The 27,476-nt window shown below is 41.9% G+C and overlaps 1 protein-coding gene across 1 annotated transcript; it reads left to right on the forward strand.

Moving 5' to 3' along the window:
- Nucleotides 1-231: 231 nt before the first annotated feature.
- On the forward strand, nt 232-22,174 carry LOC126474553 (calphotin-like). Its single transcript, XM_050102028.1, has 2 exons — nt 232-384; nt 21,759-22,174. Exons 1-2 carry the CDS (start codon nt 232-234, stop codon nt 22,104-22,106), a joined length of 501 nt encoding a protein of 166 aa, XP_049957985.1. The 3' UTR covers nt 22,107-22,174.
- The last annotated feature ends 5,302 nt before the right edge of the window (nt 22,175-27,476 follow it).

Raw genomic sequence — 27,476 nt, forward strand, 5'->3', positions numbered from 1 at the left:
GATATCCAAGCTATGATCAGAGAGGGGAACAGACTTAATAAAGACGGGAGAGTGACGCACCGGCCTGATACTAAACCCCACGTCAATCTCCTTCGAAGACAAATAAAGGTGGCCCTTATGGAACTGCGGAATAGACGCTGAGATCATCAACTCGCTGCCTTGCAGCCAGACCCGTCGGCGTGGCATGTGGTCCGTTATTTTACCTGCTCACTATAAACACCTGCTGGTAAGATGTACATACTCCGGGACAACTTCTGGTCACACGACGACCCTCAGGACCAGCAACACACGCAGATGGTTGTGGACCGGCCGGACCTCTACCTCGGTGTGGATGATGGTGACCATGAATATGTTCCCTCAGTGACGTCACGCCATATTCGTACCGTTAGCAGGAGTCTCTTAGCAACAAAGCCTCCGATCATGCCAGCATTACAGGAAAGATGCTGAAAGAACTTCCGCAGGAGGCTGACGAAGTCATAGCGTTAGTTTTCAACCAGATTCTCTGCACGAAGCAATTTCCGCGAACGTGGAAGCATGCCGTCGTCACTACTGTGCCAAAACCAGGCAAGAACCGAGCTGACCCAAGAGTTACAGGCTGGTCAGCCTTCTGCCAGTTCTGACCAACGTATTCGAGCGTCTTCTACTGCAAAGGCTAAGTCTGAAGATCTCTGAAGGTAACTTGTTGCCGTCAGACCAGTTTGGCTTATACCAGGGGCACTCTACGACACACCACCTTCTTCGTGTCGTGGAAGAGGCGACCACAGCGTTCAACGACCAGGAGTTTTGGGGTGCAGTCTTTTTAGATGTCGCTCGTTCGTTCAACATCGTCTGGCATAAGAGGCTGTTGTTTAGGCTCTTTCAACTAGACTCTCGCCCTCCTGTGTCATGCTGCTGTCCACGTGTCTTCAGGGTCGCACATTCGTTGTCCACATCGATGGCGCGACATTCACAGTGCGTGATGTGCATGCTGGAGTTCCATATCGATCAGTGCTGAGTCCAATACTCTATTCCCTGTATACGTCCGACCTGCCGACCCGAGGATCACTAGAGCCACCTATGCGGACAATAAGGTGCTGCTAATAAGAAGTAGGTACCCGCTACACTACATCATCGTCTCCAAGAAGCCTGTGATGCCTTTGAGACCTGTGTGACGAAATGGCGCTTTGGGCTTAACACTCCCAAAAGCCAGAGGCTGATATTATCCAAGAAACATCGACCATACATCCAAGAAGTGAAACTTTTCGGCGAACCAATTCAATGAACCACCTCGGTCGAATACCTGTGCGTGATTTTCGACGCCTGACTCATCTGGCAGAGGCACTTACATCAAGTTCGTTGGAAGGTGTCCCAGCGTCTAGGGGCACTATACCTTTCACTTAACGGAAGGCTTGTGCGTTCCATTCCTTGTAGTATCACGATCTACAGGCTCTTTCCATGATGGATTATATTTGTGTTGTCTGAGATAATGCAGCGAAATTCCACATCCTCTGGCAGAAAACGCTCTAGAATAAGGTATTATGGAGGATTTTTCATGTGTGTTGTAACTTTCCAAATGGTTCAAATGGCTCTGAGCACTATGGGACTTAACATCTCTAAGGACATCACACACATCCATGCCCGAGGCAGGATTCGAACGTGCGACCGTAGCGGTCGCTCGGTTCCAGATTGAAGCGCCGAGAACCGCTCGCCACACCCCCCGGCTGCAACTTTCCATTGTGCTCCTTCACGATGCTGCCGAAGAACTGGAGTTCATTGACCGATTTAATGGACTGCCTAATCTTTCTACAGACAGACATGTAGGTCGAGATCTGTACAAACGCCCAGTTTCCTCAGCCAGTAGGGTGTAAGGCACCATGTATGGTGGCTTTGGCCCAACACCTCCTACACACAACCTATGGCACACAAAATAATCAGATGTCTTTACACGTTTACCTCCTTCCCACAGATATAGCAGTAAATGCAGTCAAGATAAACACTGCACCTCAACACACACTCAAGAGAAGATGCGATGCTGCTGTCGAAATCAGCACATCCATGTGGATGTGGTTGTGAGGCGCTTCTTGCGAGGATTACGAAGTCCGTCGTCCACTGATCCTGGACACTAATGTTGAGTGCTCACTTAACCTACTATCAAGCCTCAACTGCTATCACATCTCTTCGTTTGATCCTGGTGGTAGCTTTCTGGGAGATTCCTACGAGCAACAACGTGTGTGCATTGAAGTCGGCAAGAATTGCAGCCAGCTTCCTGTGTGGTGTTAAACTTAATGTAATTCATTCCTTCATTAGTGAAGTGTACCAGCGGTATCTTCTGCCTTGCGGCCATTGACATTCCAGTGACCCGCCCTGGTCGTTGACGTAGTTTTTGGCAGTGTATTTTCCTCGTCGTGTTGATGCTAATCAGCATTGCTTGTAATTCGACAGCTGAGGTGTTGTTGGTAGCCTTGGGCGTTTATTGGCTTGATTGGACACCAGTATCCTGAACGTTGTCCTATTGACATCTTGTTGTCGTTTTGCTGGCCAGGTGGGGCAGAACTGACCTTTTTGGTTGGTTCGTAACTGGCTTTTGGTTGGTTTGCCTTCTGATTAAGAGGTTTTCCGTCTGGCTGCCTGTCTCACCTAAACGTGCGTTAGTGTTACCTTCACAGGCCGATACTTGGAATCTTCTGATCGCCGCTCCTTGTGTTTTACGTAGTGATTTCCGTTTTAGTCTTAAGTACTATGTGTGACCTTCAGCCGTATTTTAGATTATCAAAATTGCAAGGCTTTTCCTCTTAAGCCGTTAAAAAATTGTTTCTTGTTTGGTATGTTTCCTTCAGCCGAGTTTCAGCCTTTCAAAATTACAATTGAAAATTCATTGTGCTTAGGCCTTAAGCTGTAAAATTGTTCTCTGCGTGGCGTGTGGCCTTCATCTGAGTTTTAATCTTTCTTGAATTAAAAATTCAAAATACTTGTCTTGCCCTTAAGTCATAAGATTGTTATTCTTTAGTATGAGGCCTTCATCCGAGTTTTACCCGAAATATTTTAAGATAAGGCCTTCGGCCTTTTCAAATTGATTCTTCCTAGGCCTTAAGCCGTTAGATTGTTTTGTTGACATGCGGCCTTCAGCCGATTTTTCAGCCTATTTAGATTAAACGTTGAAAATCTTTGTCTTGACCTTAAGCCATAACACTGTTCTTGAGTAATGTGAGGCCTTTAGCTGAGTTCTATGGGAAAAAATTTAAGCTAAGGCTTTCAGCCTATTTATAATGAAGATGAAAAAAAATTTTCTAGAGAAGTGAAACCTCCAGAAGAACTCCTGTACTCAGCTCCTTGCTTACACCTTGTGCCTTGGATTTTCGACGTGACCTTCATCCGATGTAAATTAAATCAAAGGAGGTCTCTCGTTAAAACCTTGAGAGTTTTGATTCTTGCTTGTGTGATTGTGTGTTTTAAGAAATAAAGTTTATATGTTGAGTACAACTGACAGTAACTTATTTTGGCCCTTTTCTACTAATATAACCGCATTCACTCTGTCCTGCTAGTCCAAGGATTTGAAGTATATTCCGATAGAATTAATTTTCGAACAGGTTATATGTGGGGAAAGAAACAAAACATTCAAGGTAATAGACACTGAAAGGCTTGTGCATGAAGCCATAGACAGCACCCCCCTTCCGCGTGCGCACAACGCTTTGACAGGAAGGTGAAAATGGATAAAAGCCTTGAACTTATCATCCTAAATTTACAATCAGATGGTTCATAGACTCAGACAGCAGATGGTACTGCGATATAGACTTTGAAACAAAGTAAAGCAATAATCTTTCTTCGTTTCAAAGACTCATGGTTTAAAAATGTTTTTCTCACATTGCAATTGCATGCATAGTACATGAGAACTTCCTAGATTTTATTGATTGGGAATATATCGCCCGTGAAGTATTCAGACTATAATGTTCAACACATTCTTCAAGGAGAAGCTTTTCCCAACGTGTTGTATTCTCTAATTGCGTGCGAGAATGCGGCCGGATATCTTCTTCAAAACTCCACTATTTAGACAAGTAAAACCCTGAAATTTTCAAGGCACTACTTGTAAAATGCCTTAAAATAAAGGGGGGGGGGGGGGTTACCTGTCGAGATGTCGGTGGTTTTCGACGTTATTGGTCAGCATTCCGCAAAGTTATTCACAGAAGATGGTTAATTGTTAGATTGTTCAATGGATCATAAATGCGTTCTCCTACTGTAATGTCGAACAAATTAGTTTAAACTCATAACACCTCTTGACACCGAAAAATATGAAAACATGCTGACAACTTTTACGGTGGTCTATTGCTCTAGTCTTTGCTACCAGCATTCATTTTTACGCATAATGATTGACGTCTAACTGCAGGAAAACACTCTCTCACACACACACACACACACACACACACATATATATATATATATATATATATATATATATATATATATATATATATACATGCACATTACACATATTTTAAAAAAGTTGTAAGAAGTAGAAGCAATTGTCAAACAAATACAATGATTTAGGTTTGAATATGAAGTTTATTTTATTTTGTATTACATTTTAACTTATAATATAGTCCAAATCGCAACAAATGGCATTTATTGCAACCAGCAGTGGACACAACCTCAAGATGTGACGTAAGATTTCTCTAATTTAGACGTCTGATCAAAATCGGTTTTAAAATGTATTATATCCTCATAGATTTTAACGTATAATACGATGTACCGAAGGCAAGTGAAACTGATTGTCGTCCACAGCAACACAGTTTGGGAATACGGACCTTGGCTGCTCTCTGCTGCCACGCATGAACAGACCTCATCCCCTCCACGCTTCACTATCGCTCCGCTTCTATGCATGGAAGAGTCGTCCTACGTGACACAGGCTATAGTCCCATTTGGCGGTATAGTCACGCTGACTTCAGGCCATGTCACGTCCAACTTTCTCTCCACGACTGCTAGATCCTTGGCAACATGCTAACGCACCTCCATTCATTTCCACCAAGTAGTTCATATGTTACATTTCTTTATCCATAAAGTCCTTAAATTTTGTAGAGCAGTGTAGTAACAATGATGACATATTATGTTATCAGTCGCTATGATCGTTGATTAACCGATCGAAGCTTAATATAAACAAAGCTGTACACTTCGAATTAAGTGAACGATGGATGTGGATGAGTAAAAAGTGTTTTTTCTACACCTCTTCTTAGACTCTTTATGATGATACACCTCCAACACTATGCTGACGTCTGATTAACGTAATGGAAGTGATGAATCGTCCAGACAGATTAAAACTGTGGGTCGGACTGTGACCCAAGATTTGTATGGAACGTGAGCAGCTGTATGTGGTAATACGAGAGATGCCTGCTGCTCGTCGGACAGTTTTCATAATCTTCACAACGAAACAAAAGCACCATGTTTCGGAGAGCACTTGGTGACATAGCAATAAAAACGGTATTCCCATGATTTTCTAAATAGCATCGTGTCTTCTTTCCAAGGTCCTCTAACAGTTGGATCTACATTGCGTCGCCGGTTCTGTACCATAATGTCATTTCGGAAGTCATAAGAAGACAGTTTTATAATGAACAACTGAAGTGTATTAAATTACTGTATATGGAAAGTCTACTAAATCATTACCATACCGTGTGGGTTCGTATTGCCCCAAATTGTGTTTCGTTTATTAATAATTTGTCCATCGTAACCATAACACGTTTCATTGGAGAATTTTTTGTTTTCTTTTTAACACTTCATACAAATTATTGGCAGCTGTGTACTGTTTTGACGTTGTTCTGCCTAAGATACTGTGACTTTTTGTACTTTCACGTTTCACCAATTTATGAACAGATTCTGTTGCATTTGAAGCATTTTGCCCTAAACACATTGCATCAAACGTGAAATTAATGTCTGTGTGTTTTAAACAGGAGAAAAATAAGAAACAAAGATCGAAACAAAGGAAAGAAGAAGCATGTAACCTAAGTAGATCTTAAATTATTCTCCAAAAAGTATCCTTCAATAAACATGGCAGAATCGAACTGATAATCCATAGATACGTTCTGATGGCCTGTTTCTGCAATATTCTACAGTTCTTTGTGTTACCTTACTTTGCTGCTCAGTACTTTGTCGTGGAGTTAGTTACAGCCTGCTTTACTCCTTGGGATAACGACCTTACGCTGTGTCTAGTTCGCCACCCTGTTAGCTGTTTAACACAAGAGGTGTCAGGTTGTCTCTCTAAGACGCTCTTTAATTTGTTATTTGATAGTTTTGCTCGTATTCACATTTCCTACAGAGTTTTCCGTATCTTGTTCTTCTTTTCACCAGACAGAAGCCCGACTTCCTGTGTTTGTCAGAATACTGGGTGTCTTAGAAGTTGTCCAGAAGTCTTTCCCTGACAACAAACGTTCATAAGGCATAAGATACGACACATAGATAAATGTTTCTTATCTTGAATTGCATGTGATACATTCAAGTTTTTGTGTATATACGTATTTATCTTTACTTTACTTGTTACAGGGCTCAGTGACTTAACAACAGCGTAATCGGACACCATTTGCAAACAACATTTGCTCAAACCAGTAGAAAGCCCAACGCGTCACTGGTATCATGAGACACAGTAACCAAAAACATTCCAGAGAAAATTCCAGACGGCTTAATATAGACGACCACTGTATGTTAAAAGCATCAAGATGTGGAATGCGAAAGTAAGGAAACAGTGAATGCCTGTGATATCTCTAGAACAGGCAGACCTAGTGCGCAGACAATTGAGACAGTGAATGAAGTGTTCTTGAGAAGTCCCAACAGTGCACCACACCCTGCATAAACAACTTCTTTCCCGTGCGTACAAGAGAACACACTGGGCTTTCTCCTGGCTTGAGTAAATGCTGTTTACAAATGGTGTCCAGCTACCCTGTTGTTACGTCTCTGGACACTGTAAGAGACAAATTAACCTTGAATATGCGGCATGCAATTCAAGATAACAAGTATTTTTCTATGTGTCATATTTTATGCCTGAAGACTTCTGGGACCCCCAGTACATTCTTGAACATTTTATTACAAATATGTCACAATTGCAGTACATATATTTTGGCGAACGGACAGGTTCACTCTCAAGCCAGACTTACTGAGTTTGAGTTTGATTCTGACTTGTGTAGTGATCGTATTTCTATTGTGACATTTGTCTGCTATCCCCATGTGATGTATGTATTGCGAATTTTAGATGGTTGTTATTAAGGTCAGGTGTTTTGAACCCCTCGTAGTATGGGAGCTCATCATCATCATCACTTTGAGTGCAGTCTCAGTAGACCAGGCCTGACATAGAACCGGTCGGTTCTAAACAATCGCCAAATTATGTGTACTGCAACTGTGACAGATCTGTAACAAACTCTTCGTGAAATAAAATGGTTCCTGGTGCTACATCAACAAAATGTTGAAACTGCCTAAGAATACGTTCTGTTCATAGGGCACATATCCTGTCATAGTCCACATTCATAAATATGTTTCAAGTAATTAACTACTTTTCTGATAAAGAAGTTGACTGTAATATCCTTTCTACTTTTACTCATTATGCGTGGCTCTTTTGCGACTATTACTGATTACATATTGCGATAATGCAGTGCCGCCCATTATGGAATTCTCTCTTGCTATTCGTCTTATTTGAAGTATGGCTTTATTCAGTCCTTTGTACTCACTACCAGGTGCATTTTTTTCACGTTTTTTACTAATTACCTACGCACTTTCTCGCATCCAATTTTCGGATTTAGTTCCCACAACAAATCACTTTCGTTGTATGATTGTAGCTAACTATTCGTCTGATAACATATCTAATGTTGCCTAAAGCTCTTGAAAGGAAGGACTGAACTCTGATTGAACTTAACAACTTTTACCCCATATTCATTTAAATGCAAAAATAATGTTTACAGAATACTGTTGGCCATTGAACGTCCAACATATGTCATTTATCTGTTATCCATCTTAATTGGCCTCTAGTGATTTGATGACTTGGCTAGCTTAGACATTTTGATACCATCTGTTGAGACTTATCTCACGATATATTTTTTGTAAGATTTTGACAGTGAAAATTGGACACAGTTTCCGATTTAATTTCTCCAAATCTCCAAATCACGTCAATGGATAATACTAGGGCGTTGACTGCTCTATTAGTTTTTCCTAGTCACGCGCTACCATGCAGTTAAATACACGAAGTTTTTCGAAAAATATGTTGTTACCTTAAAGTCTTCAGCTTTCCACTTCTTGTCGTCGTTTATCTCGAATCATTTCTTTTTAAGTGGTGCTCCTGTTGTTAAGAAATAAAGCAGAAAGAATCCATCCCGATAAACAGCCTGAGTAGCCTGAGTGGCCTCCTTAATCTCAGATATTTTTAGGATCAATTAAACTATAAGGTACGATTAAAAATTTTCGGCTTGAGGGCGTTGCTACAGTGCATATACGACTAGCGCTACTCTGATGTGGGCATAACAGCACCGACATATAGGCAAGGGATCAGTATGGTATTTGTGTCCTTCCGACGTGCGTGCAATAAATGTGGAAACGTCAAGAATGACGACGGTATTACCAAATGCGTCCAAAGAGGACGAACATGCTGTTATTCTTTTGTTGAGTGTCGAAGGACAAACACTAATAGACTTCCATCGGAGAATGAAGAACGTGTATGGGGCAGCATATCGGTCAAAAATCACCGACGTGGAATGGTGCACCAACGGGTTCTGCTGCTTCATGATAACCCAAGACCCCATGCCGCAAATGTCGAAACGGAGAAGTTACGCCAACTCGAGTGGGTGACACTCGAAAACCCCCTCTATTTTCCTAATCCCCATGCGATTATCAGGCCTTCTATCCCTTAAAGAAGACCCTGAAGGATCGACGATTCCCATCGGACGAGGACTACGCAGCAGGCAGTTAAGGACTTCTTCACGCAGCAGGACATGGTGTTTTACCAAATGGGTATCTTCACCCTGGTCCATCAGCAGGATGATTATCTTAGTACTCATGGAGTTGTGTCTGATTGGCATACCGATTCCAGACTTACGCCCTTCAAACGGAATACTTTTTATCGCCCCTGATATTAAAACGACGAGTCGTGCGGTTCTAGGCTCTGCTGTCCGGAACCGCGGGACTGCTACGGTCGCAGGTTCGAATCCTGCCTTGGGCATGGATGTGTGTGATGTCCTTAGGTTGGTTAGGTTTAAGTAGTTCTAAGTTCTAGGGGACTGATGACCTAAGATGTTAAGTCCCATAGCGCTCAGAGCCATTTGAACCATTTTTATTAAAACGACGATGTAGACTAATGGTGGTAAGGGAATAGGCAATTTTGTTCTTGCATGTTCAACACTTGTAACTGATTTCACCGAAGCAAGATCATCTATTGAAGCAAATGAATTTATATTTTTAGTGGAACCATATGCAATCGTACTGTTATTTGTCAACGCTGTTACTCTAAACCGCACAGTATTCTTCTTTGAATATATTCTCATATAGTGTGATTTCATATACCGTTAAGAAATAATAATTTATGTGCTCACTAAAATGGATTTGCTCCATATTTCTATACATAACATTACAGCCATCAGCTACATTGCAACATGTTCATCGCTTTACAGTGGAATTGATGAAGTTGATAAGGCAATAGATTCGCTTTCTCGAGGAAAGGGATTTCAATCCCTGTCTGTTCCTCCAAATTTGGATTTTCTGTGGTTTCTCTTCATCGTTAAATGCCAGAACTGCCAGTTGCCACCTCCATTATTGTCCAGTATGAGTCTGTGATGCATCTCTAATGACGTTACTGTCCAAGGCACATTAAACCCTAATCTTTCTTCCTTCCCTTCTATATCCCTTTGGTTACTATTACAATCGCTTGTTTCGGTATGTTTAATTGTAACAGCTCAAGTGATTACTCTTAATTCAGAAACTCATTTGTCAAAATATTTCTGTTCTCAATGAACCTCACAACTGTCCTAGAATGCTACTCTCCATTTACTTTTAAATGAATGGTAATTACACACGTGAATACTTCGTAGCGCTCAACCCATAACGACATCTGTAGTGGAACGAAGTCGTGCGTCATATATGTCTGCGAAGACAGTTGACATTCATATGTGTTCCATAATATTTTAATTGTTTACCTAACGTGAAAACGATCTAAATGGGAAGCCAACTGACTATATTATCACATATTTCGTTATGAGTTCATTCCTTCTCCTGAACGCACCATTGCATCATAATGTAGGACGGACATGTCAGCCTACATGACGTTAGATACACAATATACGAATCTCTTATGTGATGAATGCTATTCTGGTCGAAATACGAAATACTTCGATGTAAGCCATACACCTCATAATATTGTTTGAATCGGACTGTTATCTTTCTTGTTTATGTTGTACATGAATATTGCTATCAAATGTCTTTTACAACTGAACTATATTTTTGTTTCTACCTAAACACTTTTCACCTGCTTGTTTGAGTCATCTTCAGTGGACTACAAATGAAATATTTATTACAATAGTTATTTGCTTGGTTATGAATATTTTTTTCATCATTTGGATTTAGATATGTAATGTTCCTGGCAGCACTTTTACGTTGAAAGGCTGCAAGTCTAAGCTATTTAAGACCACTATTATTGATTTGCTTATATTAGTATTTTACCTTAGATACGGTTTGAATATGAGACTGATGTCGACTTAAATCATTGTTTGAATTCGCTGACAAACTACTAGGTTCCTCCTAATTGGAGAGACGATTTACATTTATGCGACGTACAAAGACAAGTGCAAAATGGCTCTGAGCACTATGGGACTCAACTGCTGTGATCATCAGTCCCCTAGAACTTAGAACTACTTAAACCTAACTAACCTAAGGACATCACACACATCCATGCCCGAGGCAGGATTCGAACCTGCGACCGTAGCAGTCGCACGGTTCCGGACTGCGCGCCTAGAACCGCGAGACCACCGCGGCCGGCAAAGACAAGTGCAAACCACATGAAGTTGAACCACGCCTAGCAATTAGACTACTATTCAAAAGCACTTGCGATTTGGTATTATTGACTTCCTCAAGTTTTTGTTCCGTGATACAGTGCAGCTTAATGCTAGCAGAGATTGATAGATGGTTCGATGATGCAATGAGGAACAGTTCTAGGAAAGTAGGAAAAATACAGTTCAAGGAAAAAAAAAGAAGACGGACCATGATCGAACTATCTAAGTGGGACGGAAATCAGGTGACGTGACGTACATGTGCAGGCAAACAAATGATTACAATTTCTTTAAAAAAATGGGTGATATGTATAAGAGAAAGCACTCCACACGCTGAGCAATGACGCTTTGGTCAACCTCTGATCTTTATGCAAGCAGTTATTCGCCTTGGTACTGATTGATAGAGTTTCTGGATGTCCTCCTGAGGGATATGATGCCAAATTCTACCCAAATGGCACGTAAGATGAACGGAATCAGAAGCTGGACGTAGGGCCTCGCTCTTAATGCTCCAAACGTTCTCAATCAGAGAGCGATTCGTCGACCATGTTGGGAAAGGCAGTGTTTGGCAAGCACTGCTTGTCTAAGCAGTAGAGATTCTCGATGCTTTCTGGTGGGCACTATGTTGCTGAAAAGTAAGCCCAGGATGGCTTGCATGAAGGATAGCTAAATGGAGCGTAGAACATCATCGATGTACCACTGATCTGTAAAGGTGCCGCGGATCGCAACGAAGCGGGTTCTGCTATGAAAAGAAATGGCATCGCAGATCATAATTCCTGGTTGTGGCGCCGCATGGCGGGTGAAAGACACGCTGGTATCCCACCGCTCTCCGCGACATCTGCAGATAGGTCCTTGCTGGTCATCGGAGCAATATTCGAAGCAGGACTCATCACTAAAACAGTTCTACTCCAGTCAATGACGCTGCAGGCTGAAGACGTGTCTGGAGACGCACCGCAGGAGGACATCCAACAACCAACAATTCTATCAATCGACGATGAGCGAAATATGTGGACTCCACTGATAGAGCCCACGTTAATACTAGCTGGCCCACATTTTATGTGTAGATAGATCTTCAGGGAACATGGAGGTCTCCTTTGTCTTATTTACTTTAGAGGGTTCCGACTGGAGGGTCCAGAGACTAAACCACCTAACATTTCGTATTAATGAAAGAACATAACAATAATGGGGCAAAACATTTATCATAGAGGCAATAACAAACGCACAACTTGTCAAGTATGGAATATGGATTCAAATTTTGTGTTACAAGGACTACGTCATAAGTAAACTGTAAGCAATGGTATAGTTACAACGACCCATGCACATAAGTATTCGACATCGTTAAATAAAAAGATCAAAACATTATTACAATTACAATATTACAACTTACAGTATTATAAAACATCAGTTAGAACGACGTGTGATCGGTAACGTAAATGAACGTGTGAAAACGGTGGTTAGAGTATCGTACACCATACGTCAGCCTCATTTTGTATAAAGTATGCCCAACTGAAATGGAGACCTCCGCTGGAGCGGATTTGTATATAAATGTAGTTGGTGAACGTGTATGCCGAGAGATGTCGTGGTGGTATTCCCAGTTGCACAAATGGTGTTAACAGCTTCGCAGCAGTTTCCTAGTTTTTTGGAGAGTTTAAGCACTGAGATCCTTAATCGAATTCTTCAAGCAAGAGGGGAGCATGCTTCACATGCTTTTACCAGGGTGAAAATGATGTACCGTGAGCAGTATATCGCACGGTGAACAATATTCCGGTGGTCTCAACATAAACACCAAGGAGATGCTACGCCACGGGCAGGCGCATGTTGTCACCATCAGTGTCACGATTTCCGCTGTGGGGCAGCTCATAGACTCGCATCGTCGGACCACCACACGGGACATTACTATTGAACTGGGCTGTAAGCAAAGGAGCTGTGTATCCCATAATCCACGAGAAGCTTCGTTATAGCAAAGTTTGTGCACAGTGAGTGCCCAAGTGCCCGCATCTCGTGGTCGTGCGGTAGCGTTCTCGCTTCCCACGCCCGGGTTCCCGGGTTCGATTCCCGGCGGGGTCAGGGATTTTCTCTGCCTCGTGATGGCTGGGTGTTGCGTGCTGTCCTTAGGTTAGTTAGGTTTAAGTAGTTCTAAGTTCTAGGGGACTTATGACCACAGCAGTTGAGTCCCATAGTGCTCAGAGCCATTTTTTTGAGTGCCCAAGCGTCTTGCAGAGAATCAGAAGACGACGAGAAGGGTGTTTGCCTGACCCATCTGTTGAGATACGTGGAGAAAGGAACGGACTCCTTTGATCAGATTGTAGCATGTATGAAACACGATGTCAGAATGTTGACTCTCCTCCTCTCCTCCCCGCAGCCTAGTCCAAATAAAGCCCTCTCTGCCCCAAAAGCTGGAGAAGTGATGCTCAGTTTTTTTTTCTTTTTTTCGAAGACAGGTCTCTATGCATGGATCAAATATCGAATGGGATAGTGAATTTACAGGACAACGTTAGGCCACCTGTGACCTAGAAGACTCCCGAGTTCCTTCAGAATTTTTGATGGGAGGTCCTGGAACTTCCTCCTTACAGTACCAATATCCCCATGTGGCTTGCGTATCTTCGGCCCCTTAAGACGGTCTCTGGTAGGTTAGAGGTTCACCTGTGACAAGGAGGTGCAGTTCACCGAGGAATACTGGACCCGTCAACAACCAAGGTGTTTCTACATTGAAACCATCCATCTCTTCCAACGCCTTTAAGATCAGTGTATATATGTCAGTGGCAATTATGAGCACTTTTAATGTCCCACATAAGCTATAATTACATTTGTTATTATAATTTCTTTACCCATCACTGTGGTCTCCCTTTAGTTTGGGCACACATTGTATTACCGACGTGGTAACAGTGCCGATTTCGGACGCTTATGTTTGTGCAGATCATTGAGGTAATTGACGAATGAGTGTGTTTGTCGCGGAAGTAGCTTTTGCATAAAAGCTTTCAGATAGGGAGCGGATCGCCTCTGGAACAGTTTTTATGTGTAATTCTTTGTGAAATTTTGTCTTCCTAATAAACTATGGATCATTCAGTATGATTCACAATGACTTATATTAAATAACTGAAGTTCGTTGACTTGCGTTGACGCTGAATGTCCCGATCTGTGGCAGACATATAACATAGCTGGCGGTCTCTTACAGATTTATGGGTAGTTGCTTGCTCAGATATCATCAAAAAACTGTGTGAGAAACCTACGGTAGCCACAACAAGATCCTGAAGATGATCCCATCAGAAGGGTCGAAACTTCGACTGAAGAAATATAACACGTCCTAACAACCCAGAAGATTTTAACTTCTGAGTTACAAATCCCAATCTTCGTCTTCCTTCATAATTAATATTCTCCGCTAGTATCTTCCTTGTTGTATTAACTGCGCTCTACCTTTTCTCATACTAAAAGTTTCACGTACTAGCGATCAAGGAGTCAACAGAAGCGACGAATCTTAAAATGGGCGGTTTATTCAACAACAATATTTGAAATATACGTAGCGGAAAGACGTTTGTAAGGCACTAAATACCATCATTACAGTGTTTTTCTCCATCGATACTTAGTATGAAATCCAAGTACATGTAGGAAAAATGATCCAGTTTCACACATCATTGGAGTGGGTGTACTAACCCATATTGACAAAAGTGAGAAAGTAAAACTGTTAAGGGAATATCATTGGCATCACCTAAAATAATTAGGTGAAACCACGCGTTCAATGTTATATATACAGGTGCAAAATGTATCAACGAGCTACATCAGACTTTTGTCGAACTCAGCAGGGAAGGAAGGGAGTAATTTCGGCGCACCCTCAGGGAAATTTCAAAGGAGTTTCATCTGTGCTGGTACACTAGAGAAAGTGAACTGGAAAAGATTAAATCCAATCATCATTGTGGTAGCTTACACCAACTGCTGTAAAGTGCAATGTACAAATCCAACAGACCGAAACTCTAGTCATCTGTTACGGGGTATTGCAGTTGACGGTGACAAAAAATCCTTACATTAGGTAATAAGGCTGTGTCTTCTTTGTCATGTTCGGCAATAGAGGACACCGGTCACGAAAATGAAAGCCTCACACCGCACAGAAGATTAGACGGTTGAAACAATGTCGAAATTTGCCTGTGCACGGGTGGAAGTTTTGTGGTGCCGTCCACCACAGAACACGATACACCACTCAGATGAGCGTCGTGGATCTGGCGGATGCTCGGTGAAAGCTATTTGCTTGAAGGTATTTTAGCTCCTATGACATTCGATGGATGCGCTGTTACCGTCAGAAGTAGTTTCTTCTTTAGGTTCAGACCATTAATTCTGATAAATGGCATAATGAATGTTTTGGGGAATGTCAAGCTTAATGGTTTGGTTAGTTGACATTCAACGCTAGTTAAGTAAAGGGAAAAACACAGTTTCAACATCAGCTGTTATTATCTGAACCTTTACATCTAATGATTTCGGTCGTGGATCATCTTCACAGGATATAACGCAAAAACATCAAGTGAAAACGTAAATCGTTTTTATTCCTGGCTCTTGGAAAATTCAAACTGTCCTGATAGGTATAAGAAAAGAACACATGTTCCAGAAAAGTCCAACAGATATGTGCTCAACTTAAAACAGTTAACTTAATAATGCACAAAGAGATCTACAGGTACATTATTACATTTACACATTTTTACGTTAACTGTTGAGTTACTACTGGAGTTTTCTGGAACATGTTGTGTTCTTTTCTTATGTGATCTATTAGGACGTTTTCGATTTCGAAGCCAGAAACGAAAATTATTTGTTTATTCTCTTGATCCGTTTTTTGCGTTATTGCCTTTGAAGACGGTCCATGGCCGAAACCGGTAGATATTAAGGATCAAATAAAAACAGTTGATGGTGAAAATGTGTTTTTCCAAAATAACGTTTCTTAATCTGTAGCAGCAGTCTGAAATCTAACCTTTTCTGTATGAATATGATAAATCTTTCGTGGAATGAAGTAAGTTGTCATGCTGTACTCTTATGATTATTATTGTTATTATTCATAATTGTTTATATTATTACTTTCGTTTGTAAATTTTATAATTTAAAGTCTTATTATTTTGATTTTTCTTAATAATTTCTGTATATTTCTTGACGTGTTACACGAACAAAAATAAAATGGCTCTCCACGCAGCAAAGAGCATTACAGTGAGATCCGAAAACAATCATGTGGCTCTGATGAATTCTTCACTTAAGGTTATGAGTTGAACATAAGCGACCGTATTCAAAATAAAGTAACATGTTACCTACATGCTGGATGGATCTGGCAAAAGATAGGCTTTATGCGTTCTCTACTCTTCAGGAAGAATGTAGATTAATTCTGTCTACATCGCGTTCATAGTTAGAAACAGTACACAACCATTGCGGGAAAATAAATCAACGTGCACCATGAGGCGGACGCACAGAATCTTCAGAACGGACTTGCGGAATATCCCGGTTACACAGAGTAGGTGTTGTGAACATCACAATAACCAAATTCCGGAGCACTGTAATTGGCCATCACAAACATAGCTGTGTAATTTGGCTAAAGCATAGCAAGAATAGGATGCCTACACGAAAGAATCGGACGGGAAAGAGTAGAGACAGACGTGGCCATAAGGGTAAACAAACGAAGATGAGAACTAGAAGTCCCATCGACTATGAGGTGCACTGAGGTGACAAAAGTCATGGGATATCTTCTAATATTGTGTCGGACCTCCTTTTGCGTAGTGTAGTGCATCAGTTCGACATGGTATGGAATCGCCAAATCGTTGGAAGTCCCCTGAAGAAGTACTGTGCCATTCTGTCTCTATAGTCATCCGTAAATGTGGAAGTGTAACAGGTGCAGGATTTTGTGCACCAACTGGCCTCCCTATTATGTTACATTAATGGTCAGCGGGGTTCATGCCGGGCTATCTGGGTTGGCAAACCATTCGCTCGAATTGTCCAGAACGTTCTTCAAACCAATTGGGAAAAGCTGTGGTCGGTGACATGACGCATTGTCATCCATCAAAACTTCATAGTGGTTTGGGAACATGAAGTCCATGAATGGCTGCGAATTTTTTCCAAGTAGCCGAATATGCTGATTTCCAGTCAATGATCATTTCACTTATAACAGAGGACGCAGTCCATTCCTTGTACGTGAACATAGCCGACACCAGTATGGAGCCAACACCAGCTTACACAGTGCCTTGCTAACAACGAAGGACCATGGCTTACTAGGGTCTATGCCACATTCTAACCCTACCATCCGCTCTTCCGAATTCAAATCGGGCCTCATCTGACCAAGTCACGGTTTTTCAGTTCTCTATGGTCCAGTCGATATGGTCACGAGCCCGGTAGAGGCGCTGCAGGTGATATCATGCTGTTAGCAAAGGCACTCGAGACGACCGTCTTCTGCCATAGTACACTGACGTCAAATTCCCCCTCGTTTTCCTAACGGACACGTTCTTCGTACGTCGCACTTTGATTTCTGCGTTTTTTTTTTTCAAGCCTTGTTGCTTGTCTGTTAGCACCGACATCTCTGCACAAACACCACTGCTCTCTGTCGTTAAGTGAAGGTCGTTGGTCACTGCGTTGTCAGTGATGAGAGTTACTGTCTGAAATTTGGTATTCTCGGCACACTCTTGACTCTGTGGATCTCGGAATTTCGAATTCATAACGATTTCCGAAATGGAATATCCAATACGTCCGGCTCCAACTACCATTCCGCGTGAGACCATAATCAGGTCGAAAGCCTTTTCACATGAATCATCTGAGCACAAATGTCAGCTCCGCCCTTCTATAGCCCATATAAGCAATACTACGGCCATCTGTATATGTGCATATTGCTATCCAGTGACTCTGGTCACGTCAGTGTAAATTAATGACGGAACGCAAGCTCGAAACGGGGAAGGAAGGAGAAGGAACTCGCCTGAGTATGTAAGAAGCCATCCAGGCATTCAGCTACTTAAGCAAACTGGGGAAGACCTAAATCTGCATGGCCTGACGGTGACCCGAACCACCGTCCTTCCAATGCAGATCCAGTGATATTTCTGCGGCGGCGCATCATTCGGTAAGGATTCGGAATCATGTTCTAGATGCTTATTTTTTACAATTACGATGACTCCATTGCCGAATTCCTCGTCCACCACAGGTAAGGAGACAGAAACCTGCGGCGCGCAGCAGCGGAGGGGCCAAGTGAAACCCGCGGCTGCTTGAGATGCGCGCCGTGGCGCCGGGCACCCTCGGCCACCTATAAATGCGACCACCGCAGGCCGGCAGTCAGTATCGCAGCAGCGACAACAGCAGCAGCAGCAGCCGCAGCCCAGCACCCACCAAGCAACATGTTCGCAGTCAGGATGGTGAGTGCCACGCCGGCGCGTCGAGGTCAGATCGTCTTTTCAAACAGAGCCTGGCGCTTTTGGCCGTCGAAAAATTTCGATGCCGACAGCACAGTAACAATGTCCAGGTTTGACCTAGAACAGGCATATATCTACGCTATATATTGCCATCGATCTAAATAAGCGCGATATCAACCGAGTTACCTCGCCGATCTGTAGTGATGTTTCAGCTAGTCTCTTATTTACTGTCTTCCGGCAGAACTGAAGAATCCCATTGAGTTATTTGCCGATACGTCGCGACACATCGATCAGCTTAGTTGGCTGATATCCCGAGAATTCTTCAGTAAAATTCTCTGACTTAACGTACATTCACATCTAGAAAGAAACAGTTTCATTTTCTGCGCAGCAAGGTCAAACATGATACAAAAAATGGGTATTAGAGCCAGGCACTTCCTAGCGAACCGCACTAGGCGATAAACTGATCGTCCACCGGTTCAAGGAGCTTTGTTAGCGTTCAACAAGCCTTCTCTGACAACTTAAATATAGAGCATACTTCACAATCCCTTCGAATAGTGTTTCCTACATTGGAAGAAACAACTACTGACGCCTACCGGCTGCATGAATGCTATGATAATGCACTTTGGGAGATCTTCGTGAAGCAGCGTAAAACTCTAAATACTTTTTTAGGCAAAGAAGCCGTGAGTTTTAAGTTTGAATTACTTTACTACGAGCACTGCATTGGATCATAAAATATCACCCAACATGGAACTCTGCTGCAGTGATATTCACTGTTACGCAGACGCCTAGAAATCTAATGGTACTTGTAAAGAAAAAGATAGAGGAAGACAGATAGAGGAACAGTTAGAAAGAGACAGAGAAAAAGGAGAGGGTGGGGAGAAACTAAACTTGATTTAGAGTCAACACTTTATTGACTCAAAAGCGTGTTGATCGTTGTTTATGGATCATGTTACTCGATCTGTAACCACCCGCTTGACAAGGTAATTTGTATTGCGTCGTTAAGTGTGTCAGTACTGACATACGGCTAGCTCTTTACCTGCCCATGTATCTCTGAGCACGTAATAGCTGCCACGACATAAGAAGCGGTTTGTGTGGATATCAGGAGTAATTCATATGACGTTAATTGAGGTTTTTATCATGTGCTTAATGGGTCTATCTGATTCAATAGGAATGTTTCCCACCCATTTCATAAATTGCGTCCGTAAAATGAGATTTACTGCTCTGTAATCAGCTGCTGAATTCAGCTAGGAGAAAAAGGGAAGTAGGTTGGGTTGCACGGATCTGCAAAGAACGTTTTCTTTGTTCCGTGACAGACGTAGTACACTTTCCCACAAATGTGAAAGTTTATACTAGTACAGATAGTGGGAGCCACTGTTCTACGATTATGTATATGTCAGCTAATGATGTGCTAACTTGCGAGATGTGGAAGCGAACCAAATCCGAACCCAACCCTTGTGCCAAATGAACGACTGTTGGTCTGGTACGGTGGTCAACTTTGGTGTGCTTTGTGGATAATTTCCCGCGAACTTCTGCGCTGGTATCCGCTCTGTATCACTTCCATTTAGTTTCTAACACGAAACTGCACAGTGTTTGTGCTGGCAGATGGAGGGCATGAATTTCTTTTTATCCTACATTGCGATAAATAATGTTTGGGTGCAAATAAAAATGATGTGCAAATTCAAGAACAGTGGCTCCTCATCTAATGTTTAAACCGCCAATGTAACGCGAAGAAACAGACATGTAAGTAGGTAGGCAGATGGTGAAAAAAACACAGAGGAAAGTGTTTGGGGAAGGGGGAGGCGGAAATCCGAATAATAGTAGCCGCAAGGGAGGAACCGCCTAAGTCATATCATGGCGATAAATCTAAAATAACCTGCTGAAACATTGTTAATGGCAGCACGGGTGTATGCAGGAGCAATTAAGCTATCCTAACAACTACCACTTTTCTCGCGGCTCATATCATCCAGTACGAGAAGATACGAACGAAAAACTTTAGGATTCTTTCTCATTTTGAAACTGGAACATAACTGACCAGCACAAAGGCAATCATTCGTTAATGCAGAACTACACTGACAAAACACAGTCCACAATGCAAATTTATACTGTCTCTACAGACAACATAACAGTTCGCGAAATGATTATACCCTAAGAGAATAGAAAATCAAGAAACCAATAAGTCATAGGTAGATTACGCAAAGAGAATTTTCTGACTAGAGGAAACTACTTTCGCTCGCCATAACTGTTAATTCTTTGATTACTATGGGAGAAGGCTCATCAAACTAGAACACATTAAATATTAGTTTACTTTATTACACCAATAAATAAAAGATTTGCTGATCTTTGTCAAAGTTCTTTGCCACAGGAGTACTGGATAATGTACAACGGTCATTGACTATGAAAGCATCACTCGATGCGCTAAGTAATAACCTGTTCTCTTGAGGTACAATGCTCGTCATTTACAACAGTACAAGTTCATCTGAAGCTTTAACAACTCATTGGTCCTACTTCGTGATACTGACTCTTTCAGATGAGATCATGACCTGGGCTGAGCTCTTGCATGCTCGACATTATATTGACCGTAGTATGAGGACGTTGCTATTCTGAGGGGGAGGTGTGGTCTTCAGGAGTGCATGACACTGATTGTCGCGGATTGTAGCGAGACCTCGCTAATTTCTGTGGTATCGATATGGGATGCCGAATTTGGTGTCGCACCACGATCTTTGCACAATACCACACAGAGGGTTGCATAAAAGTAAAGTAACAGTGATTAGTAAATTATGCAGATGGCCAAAACAATTGATGTTAAAAATTAAAAAATGTTAAACTGCCTTTAATACCAAGGTCGCTTTGAACACTGCAGTGCTTTACTAGGCGTGGTCCTGTGGGAGGTAGTATGTGGTTGCCTTTCTCCGACCTTTAGGGGGACATACGCTTCAACATGGACACGGTGCATCTTGGCATTCCTCGTATTAGCAAACGTTACCAGAAATGAATCGAGTGATAAAAGACAACAATCATAGAGCAGACTGGGTACCTAACTCACGACCTATGGAAGTTAAGTCAAGTACTTTACTAATCACTTGAGACGCACTCGGTGAGGCAAAGTTGCCAAAATTGGATTGGTTGTACGTGGTGTAAAAAGGAATAAATAAACATAAATAAAATAGGACGTCGGAATGTGGAAGGAGTACATACTCCACACTATTGGTCGATAGTGGCATGCCACAGCACTGCAGCATAGTAAATTCACTGGATACTAGCACTGCAAACATGTGCCTGTAAACAACCCAAAAGTTAGTTATAAGTCTTCATTTTTTCTTGGTGATAATTAAAACTGTGTAACTACCTCTTGTAGCCTTACTGAATGAGGTACAGGCGCTGCCGCCCTCCAGAGTGCCGGGTGTGTAGCCGTGTGTGCGTGGTGTTGCAGGTAGTGGTTCTGGCGGCGTGCGCCGTGGCCCGCGCCGGCGTCGTCCCCGCGGCCCCCGTGGTGGCTGCCGCCCCCGCGGCGGCGCTGGCCTACTCGCGCGCCGTGCCCTACAACGTGCCGCCGTACGCAGCCGCAGTCAACGTGCAGACGCGCGCCCTGGCCGCGCCTCTCGTCGCCGCTGCCGCCCCCATCGCCGCCCCCCTGGCCGCTGCCCCCGTCGCCGCTCCCCTGGCTGCCGCCCCGGTGGCTGCACCCCTCGCAGCGGCACCCTTCGCCTACGCCGCCCCCGCCGCGCTGTCGGTGCACCCACCGGCGTTCGCGCGCTACGCCGCCCCCTTCCTGATCTAGACCATTCCTGACTGACGACGCACACGCTGCTTGTTTTCTTTTGTACATCGCCACTGTTACTCAATAAAAACCACTGCAACTAATGCCTTATCTTATTTCATTCACTACTGTTCCGGACCTACCCACAGTTAATTTGAAATGGCATTAATAGTACTCCGTATTAAAAATTCAGGGTGTACTATTAATGTTGGATCTCAAAACCACGAAACCCATGGATACGCCTATATTGTGGTCGTTGGACGTGAAAGTAGTCCACAGATTCATTTTATGTCTGATGTGAGCTTAACTTTACGAGTAACAAAAAAATCTTTGGAAAATGTTTGTTAACTACTGTTTGCTACAAAAACAGTAACACAAATGAGATGCACATAATACGTCCACGGCATGAGTGTTGCTACCTATACACTAGGCAGAAATAGTACAGCGCCATCTTGAAAATTCTCTCGTTCGTAACCATCAAAGCGTCTGCTTATTACAATTTCTGCAACCTGTACAACCCCAATAAGGGACATCAATGACAGCCCCAAACATTACATCAGTATTTTATTAATTGAAATGCATGCACAATGTAGTAACCAGAAAGGTTGCGTTAAACACTTTAGTGCAAAATATCGGTACTGCATCAATAACTGTGAATATAACGCTACAGTGCTTCTTTAAAAACAAAACATTCAAAATGTCATACATAGAAGATTAACATATATAATTATATCACGAAGCTAAACTCGTATTTTCTCAACAATTACAAAATAATTTCTGTCAGTCGTAATTATAAGTTACAACTTACACATATTGCCTTCAACAAATTGTTACTGACACTCTGTATGCAGAGATATCCCTTTTATCATCTTTCTAGATAAACACAGAGCTTTTTAACAGGCTTGGAAGTTTAATTAGAGATTATTGCATCAATGTTAATTGTATGTATTCAGCAACAGCTGATGTTGAGTGTCGACCGTTGACGACTGACATCTGCTGTGTGCACGTAATGTGCTATTTTCCTATGTTAAAAATATGGTTCTGACGATTGTCATTCTGAATGATTATAACATTAAAATAGCATTTTTGACCAAAATTGTCAAAAAAATTTCTGTTATCTTTACGTAACTGAAGTTTAGAAACGAGTAATTTTCAGGACTTTGTCACGTAATCTAAAACGCTGTTATTGGCTGAAGCACAGTGACGCCACAGATTACGGGCGTGCATACGTTATAAGAGAGTTAGTCGAAGTTACTAATGTTTTCCCACACTTTTTCTGCAAGCAGTTTCGGTATTTAGTGATGGAAAATTCATTTACAACTTTTGAGCAACAATAAAAAATGTCGTGTAATTCTTGATACGCGGCCGGCCGTGGTGGCCAAGCGGTTAAAGGCGCTACAGTCTGGAGCCGCGTGGCCGCTAGGTCGCAGGTTCGAATCCTGCTTCGGGCATGGATGTGTGTGATGTTCTTAGGTTAGTTAGGTTTAAGTAGTTCTAAGTTCTAGGGGACTGATGACCTTAGAAGTTAAGTCCCATAGTGCTCAGAGCCATTTGAACCATCTTGATACGCAACGGTAAGGGAGAAGGGCTATAGAGTGGAGCAGCACCTGTCGCCTTAGGAAAGATGAGCAGGGGCTGAAATGATTAGGGAACGAGTAAATACAGTAAATGGAAGCTTTATTTAACTTTCAGCTTTCTTCAAGTGTGCAAAAACTCATTGCGAATGACTATACAGCAATGAAGTCCAGCAAATACAATAGAAACAAGATCATCATAGTGTGAGGCTCTCTTAATTAATGCAGGAGCGATAGTGACAGGTCAGAGATTGGGATGGGCCTCCGTTGCGACTGGGATGCGCCTCATTGCGTATCGGCTGTATGGCTGCCACCGACCGTCTTATATCGTGGCGGCAGTGCGCGCTCTTTGTACGCATCTGCTGGAGGTGTGGCTCACCAGGCGTGCTCCATTGGGTCCGTCGGATCCTGGACTTACACTGTCTATCTCTGATGGAAACTTGCGTTGCTGTTACCACTTGTGGGATGCTGGTGCGATGGTATCATTCTATGATACCACAGAAAGGAATTTTGTGAAGGTTGATGGTGGAAATCTTCTGGAAGTTGATGTTTTTATGGTCTCTTCGTTCTTCGAAAATATCCCCAAATACTTATGTTCCAGAAATGAGAAACATGAGAACTGCAGTGCAAAGAGTGGGATAGAAATACCTCCACAAAGCAATAAGTCGCAAAATAGTCTTTGAGGGAATCTAGAACGAGATTATTGTCTCAGGCCATGCTGAAAAGCTTTTCATTGCAACTTGTGAAAGCCTGTACAGTGAAACACTGTGGAAACTATTTCATTTAGAAGATAATTCTGATTGTTAATTGTTGTGGTTCTTGTCAGCGCTACTACTGTCTTCCAGGTGCCTCTGTTCTCAGTTATCAGATTTTGGGACAGCGTAATAACACTCTTGGCGAACAACAGAACATTATCGTATTAACCTTCAGCAGCTTTACACTTTACAGTTTTTCTGTTCCTCCAGGTCAATAATTTAAACAATCAGAAAATTATGTCTAAAAATATGCAGTTGATGCATCAGAACCTTAAAATATCCTTTGTTCTATTGCAATCTCAATTGCTGCTCAAATACTATAATTTAAAAGTGCTTGAGCAGGTCCAATTTTCATTTTATCGTAATGCCATGGTCTTATTACATTTCCTGGTAGTTTCCAAACAGTTTTGGATTTTAATCATTAGTCGTTACAATAGCTTCAATGAAGACAATTCGAAATGGCAAGTTATTGTCTTCACCGACTTGTTTGGGAAGATTAATGTGTCGGCAATTGTTTAATGGTGTCTCAGATTATTCAGAATGTAGGGTCTCATTTCCAACAGGCATGAGGTACAGTTTCTTAACGCCACCCTTGAGATTCATCAGAAATTGAAGCTAATAAATGAATGTACATGTCGAAATGTAATATGGCATGAAATTGAAAGCTCTTATGTAACTATATTACGAATAAAGTAAACTTAAAAAGATATTAAGCGAAGAGAACTAGAAAGAAATTTTGCTCCTAATTAGGATCGATGTTGCGAACAACGGATTAGAGGTCCAGCGTGCTAAGTGTTATGCTACAAGCAACATATTCATATGAAGTGTTTACTTACCTTAAAATGATCCTCAGAGAAATAAAGACCAGTAGTGAACATTACATCACTTGCGTCTCTATGAGCGAGGTGTAAACGCATTTTACACACCTTCTCATTCATTCGAAAATTCAGAAACAATTCTTTATGATGTACATTTATGATACATGTGCATGTGGTACTACCCAAGGTCTGTAACCCATTTTCCGAAACATAAATTCCACAACAAGATATCGCTGTGAGTGGCCCTTACGACGATATGAGCACCGTGCTGGCCAGTGACGTCACAGGCATCGCATTACTCAATTGAATGTCATATCCGTAAAAAAAAAAAACTGAAATTCGAGTGGGGAAAAATTATCTGCTGAGCACAAAGTGACATAATTAACCACTAAAAACGGTATCCATAAAACAGTGGAATTTCTTGTTGCCCTTGGTTCGGAGCTGTGTTAGCCGTGGCTGGTTTAAATAACGCCACTTTCACTGTTGTCGCAACTTTTAAATCTTCAAAGTATTGTTCAGTAATACCTAGATCGTATTATTTAAGTTTATCAGTGCTTAGACCATTTGCTTAGAATATTTACTAAGGCAAATTTAAGCTTAAATATAGTGTATCAACTGAAACCCAGCCGCACAGCCCATGAACAGTACCGATCGGCCGCTGTGTCATCCTCAACCCACAAGCATCACAGGATGTGTATATGGAGGGGCATATAGTACTTAAATACATTGTCTAATAGTAATAAAGTCACGTGATATACCGTACCTTGACCCAGACAAACCTGTAATAAGGCATATTCATACTTGAGTATATTGACCAGCGATTACAGGCCAACAGAAATTTCGACAAATGGGTCACAAGAACAAGAAAAATTAGTGAATCAGTATTAAATAAGGGATTTTCGTGGCCACTGGAGGACTATAGGCGATAATTTCTTTAACCGTCAAATATGTAATATCCCCTTACTATACTGGCAGTTGGCATACGTAGCTTGCTACACCCATCGATATCGCGCTCTTTCAAATTATTTGAATGCCATATAAGAAAAAAAGACTGAAATTCGTGAGGGAAAAAATTATCTTGTGAGCACAAAATGATATAATTAACCACTGAAAACGGTATCCAGAAAACAGTGGAATTCCCTGTTGCCGTTGGTTCGGAGCTGTGTTAGTAGTGGTTCGTTTAAATAACGCCACTTTCACTGTTGTCGCAACTACAGCCCGCCTTTTGCTGATGCCGCATTTTGTATCCTGGTGGATTCTGACGTCATTCTTATGGGAGCAAACAAGCTCTATGTCAAATGCCACGTACTGATAAATCAAATTAAGCTTCATGTAATTTTAATCTAAGCTCAATGCCGGATACTGCGGGTCCCTTACAAACGGCAGTTCAGAGTGCATGCATTTAGTATATATCATGTATTGACCGAAATGAATTGAATGGGTGCGAAATGACTGAAAACATACTAAAAGAAAAATCTCCAGAAAAATGCAAAAGGAAAATTAAAGAAAATGTTATCGTGATGTACACGGTTCAGAAACATTAATGTGGCCCCCGCTTATGTTCGGCAAAAACGTGCAGTAGCCACTCTCCGACAGCAGGTGGCAGCACTAGCAGTAGAGGGAGGATGCAGACAACAGTGCAGTCGTTTTCGTAATGCGAAAACGAAGCGATTAATCTGAGGTCCCACAGATTATGATCATTGGATTTTGGGCCAAGGGTGGAAACATTTTCGAAAGCGAAATCAGGAACCTGAACTTTTTACTATTGGTGAACCAGAGGCTAATCCAGAAGAGAAGCAGGTTTACCACAAGTTAAATGACTAGATACATTGTAATATGCTCATAAGAATCCTTCTAGCAGTTCAAAACTAAAATTTTCAAACTCTGTGCCACTTATTGCGCACTAATTCTTCAGAAGATTTCGTCAAAATTGCAGGTAAATATCTAGCTACCTTAGTAGTATATTCATATCCAGTCCTGGTTGTCCATCGATTATCAGCCCAATATTTTCCGGCTGGCATTTATATGTAAATGTTTTTTGAGACAATAAAAGTAATTAGAGAACATTTGACTCGCTACCGGTGAAATGACACTTTAACGGCATCGTTTCCTTAGTCTTTTTTTTGTGATGGCGGTAGCCCATGTCACACACATGTGAATCGAGTGTAACTCCTATTTATTCAATATTGTTTGGGTATTACAGAACAGTGGAAGCAGGACTGAAACAAGCTGATTAATTAAGTA

The sequence above is a fragment of the Schistocerca serialis genome, chromosome 4 (assembly GCF_023864345.2).
Source record: "Schistocerca serialis cubense isolate TAMUIC-IGC-003099 chromosome 4, iqSchSeri2.2, whole genome shotgun sequence".
Lineage (NCBI taxonomy): Eukaryota > Metazoa > Arthropoda > Insecta > Orthoptera > Acrididae > Schistocerca > Schistocerca serialis.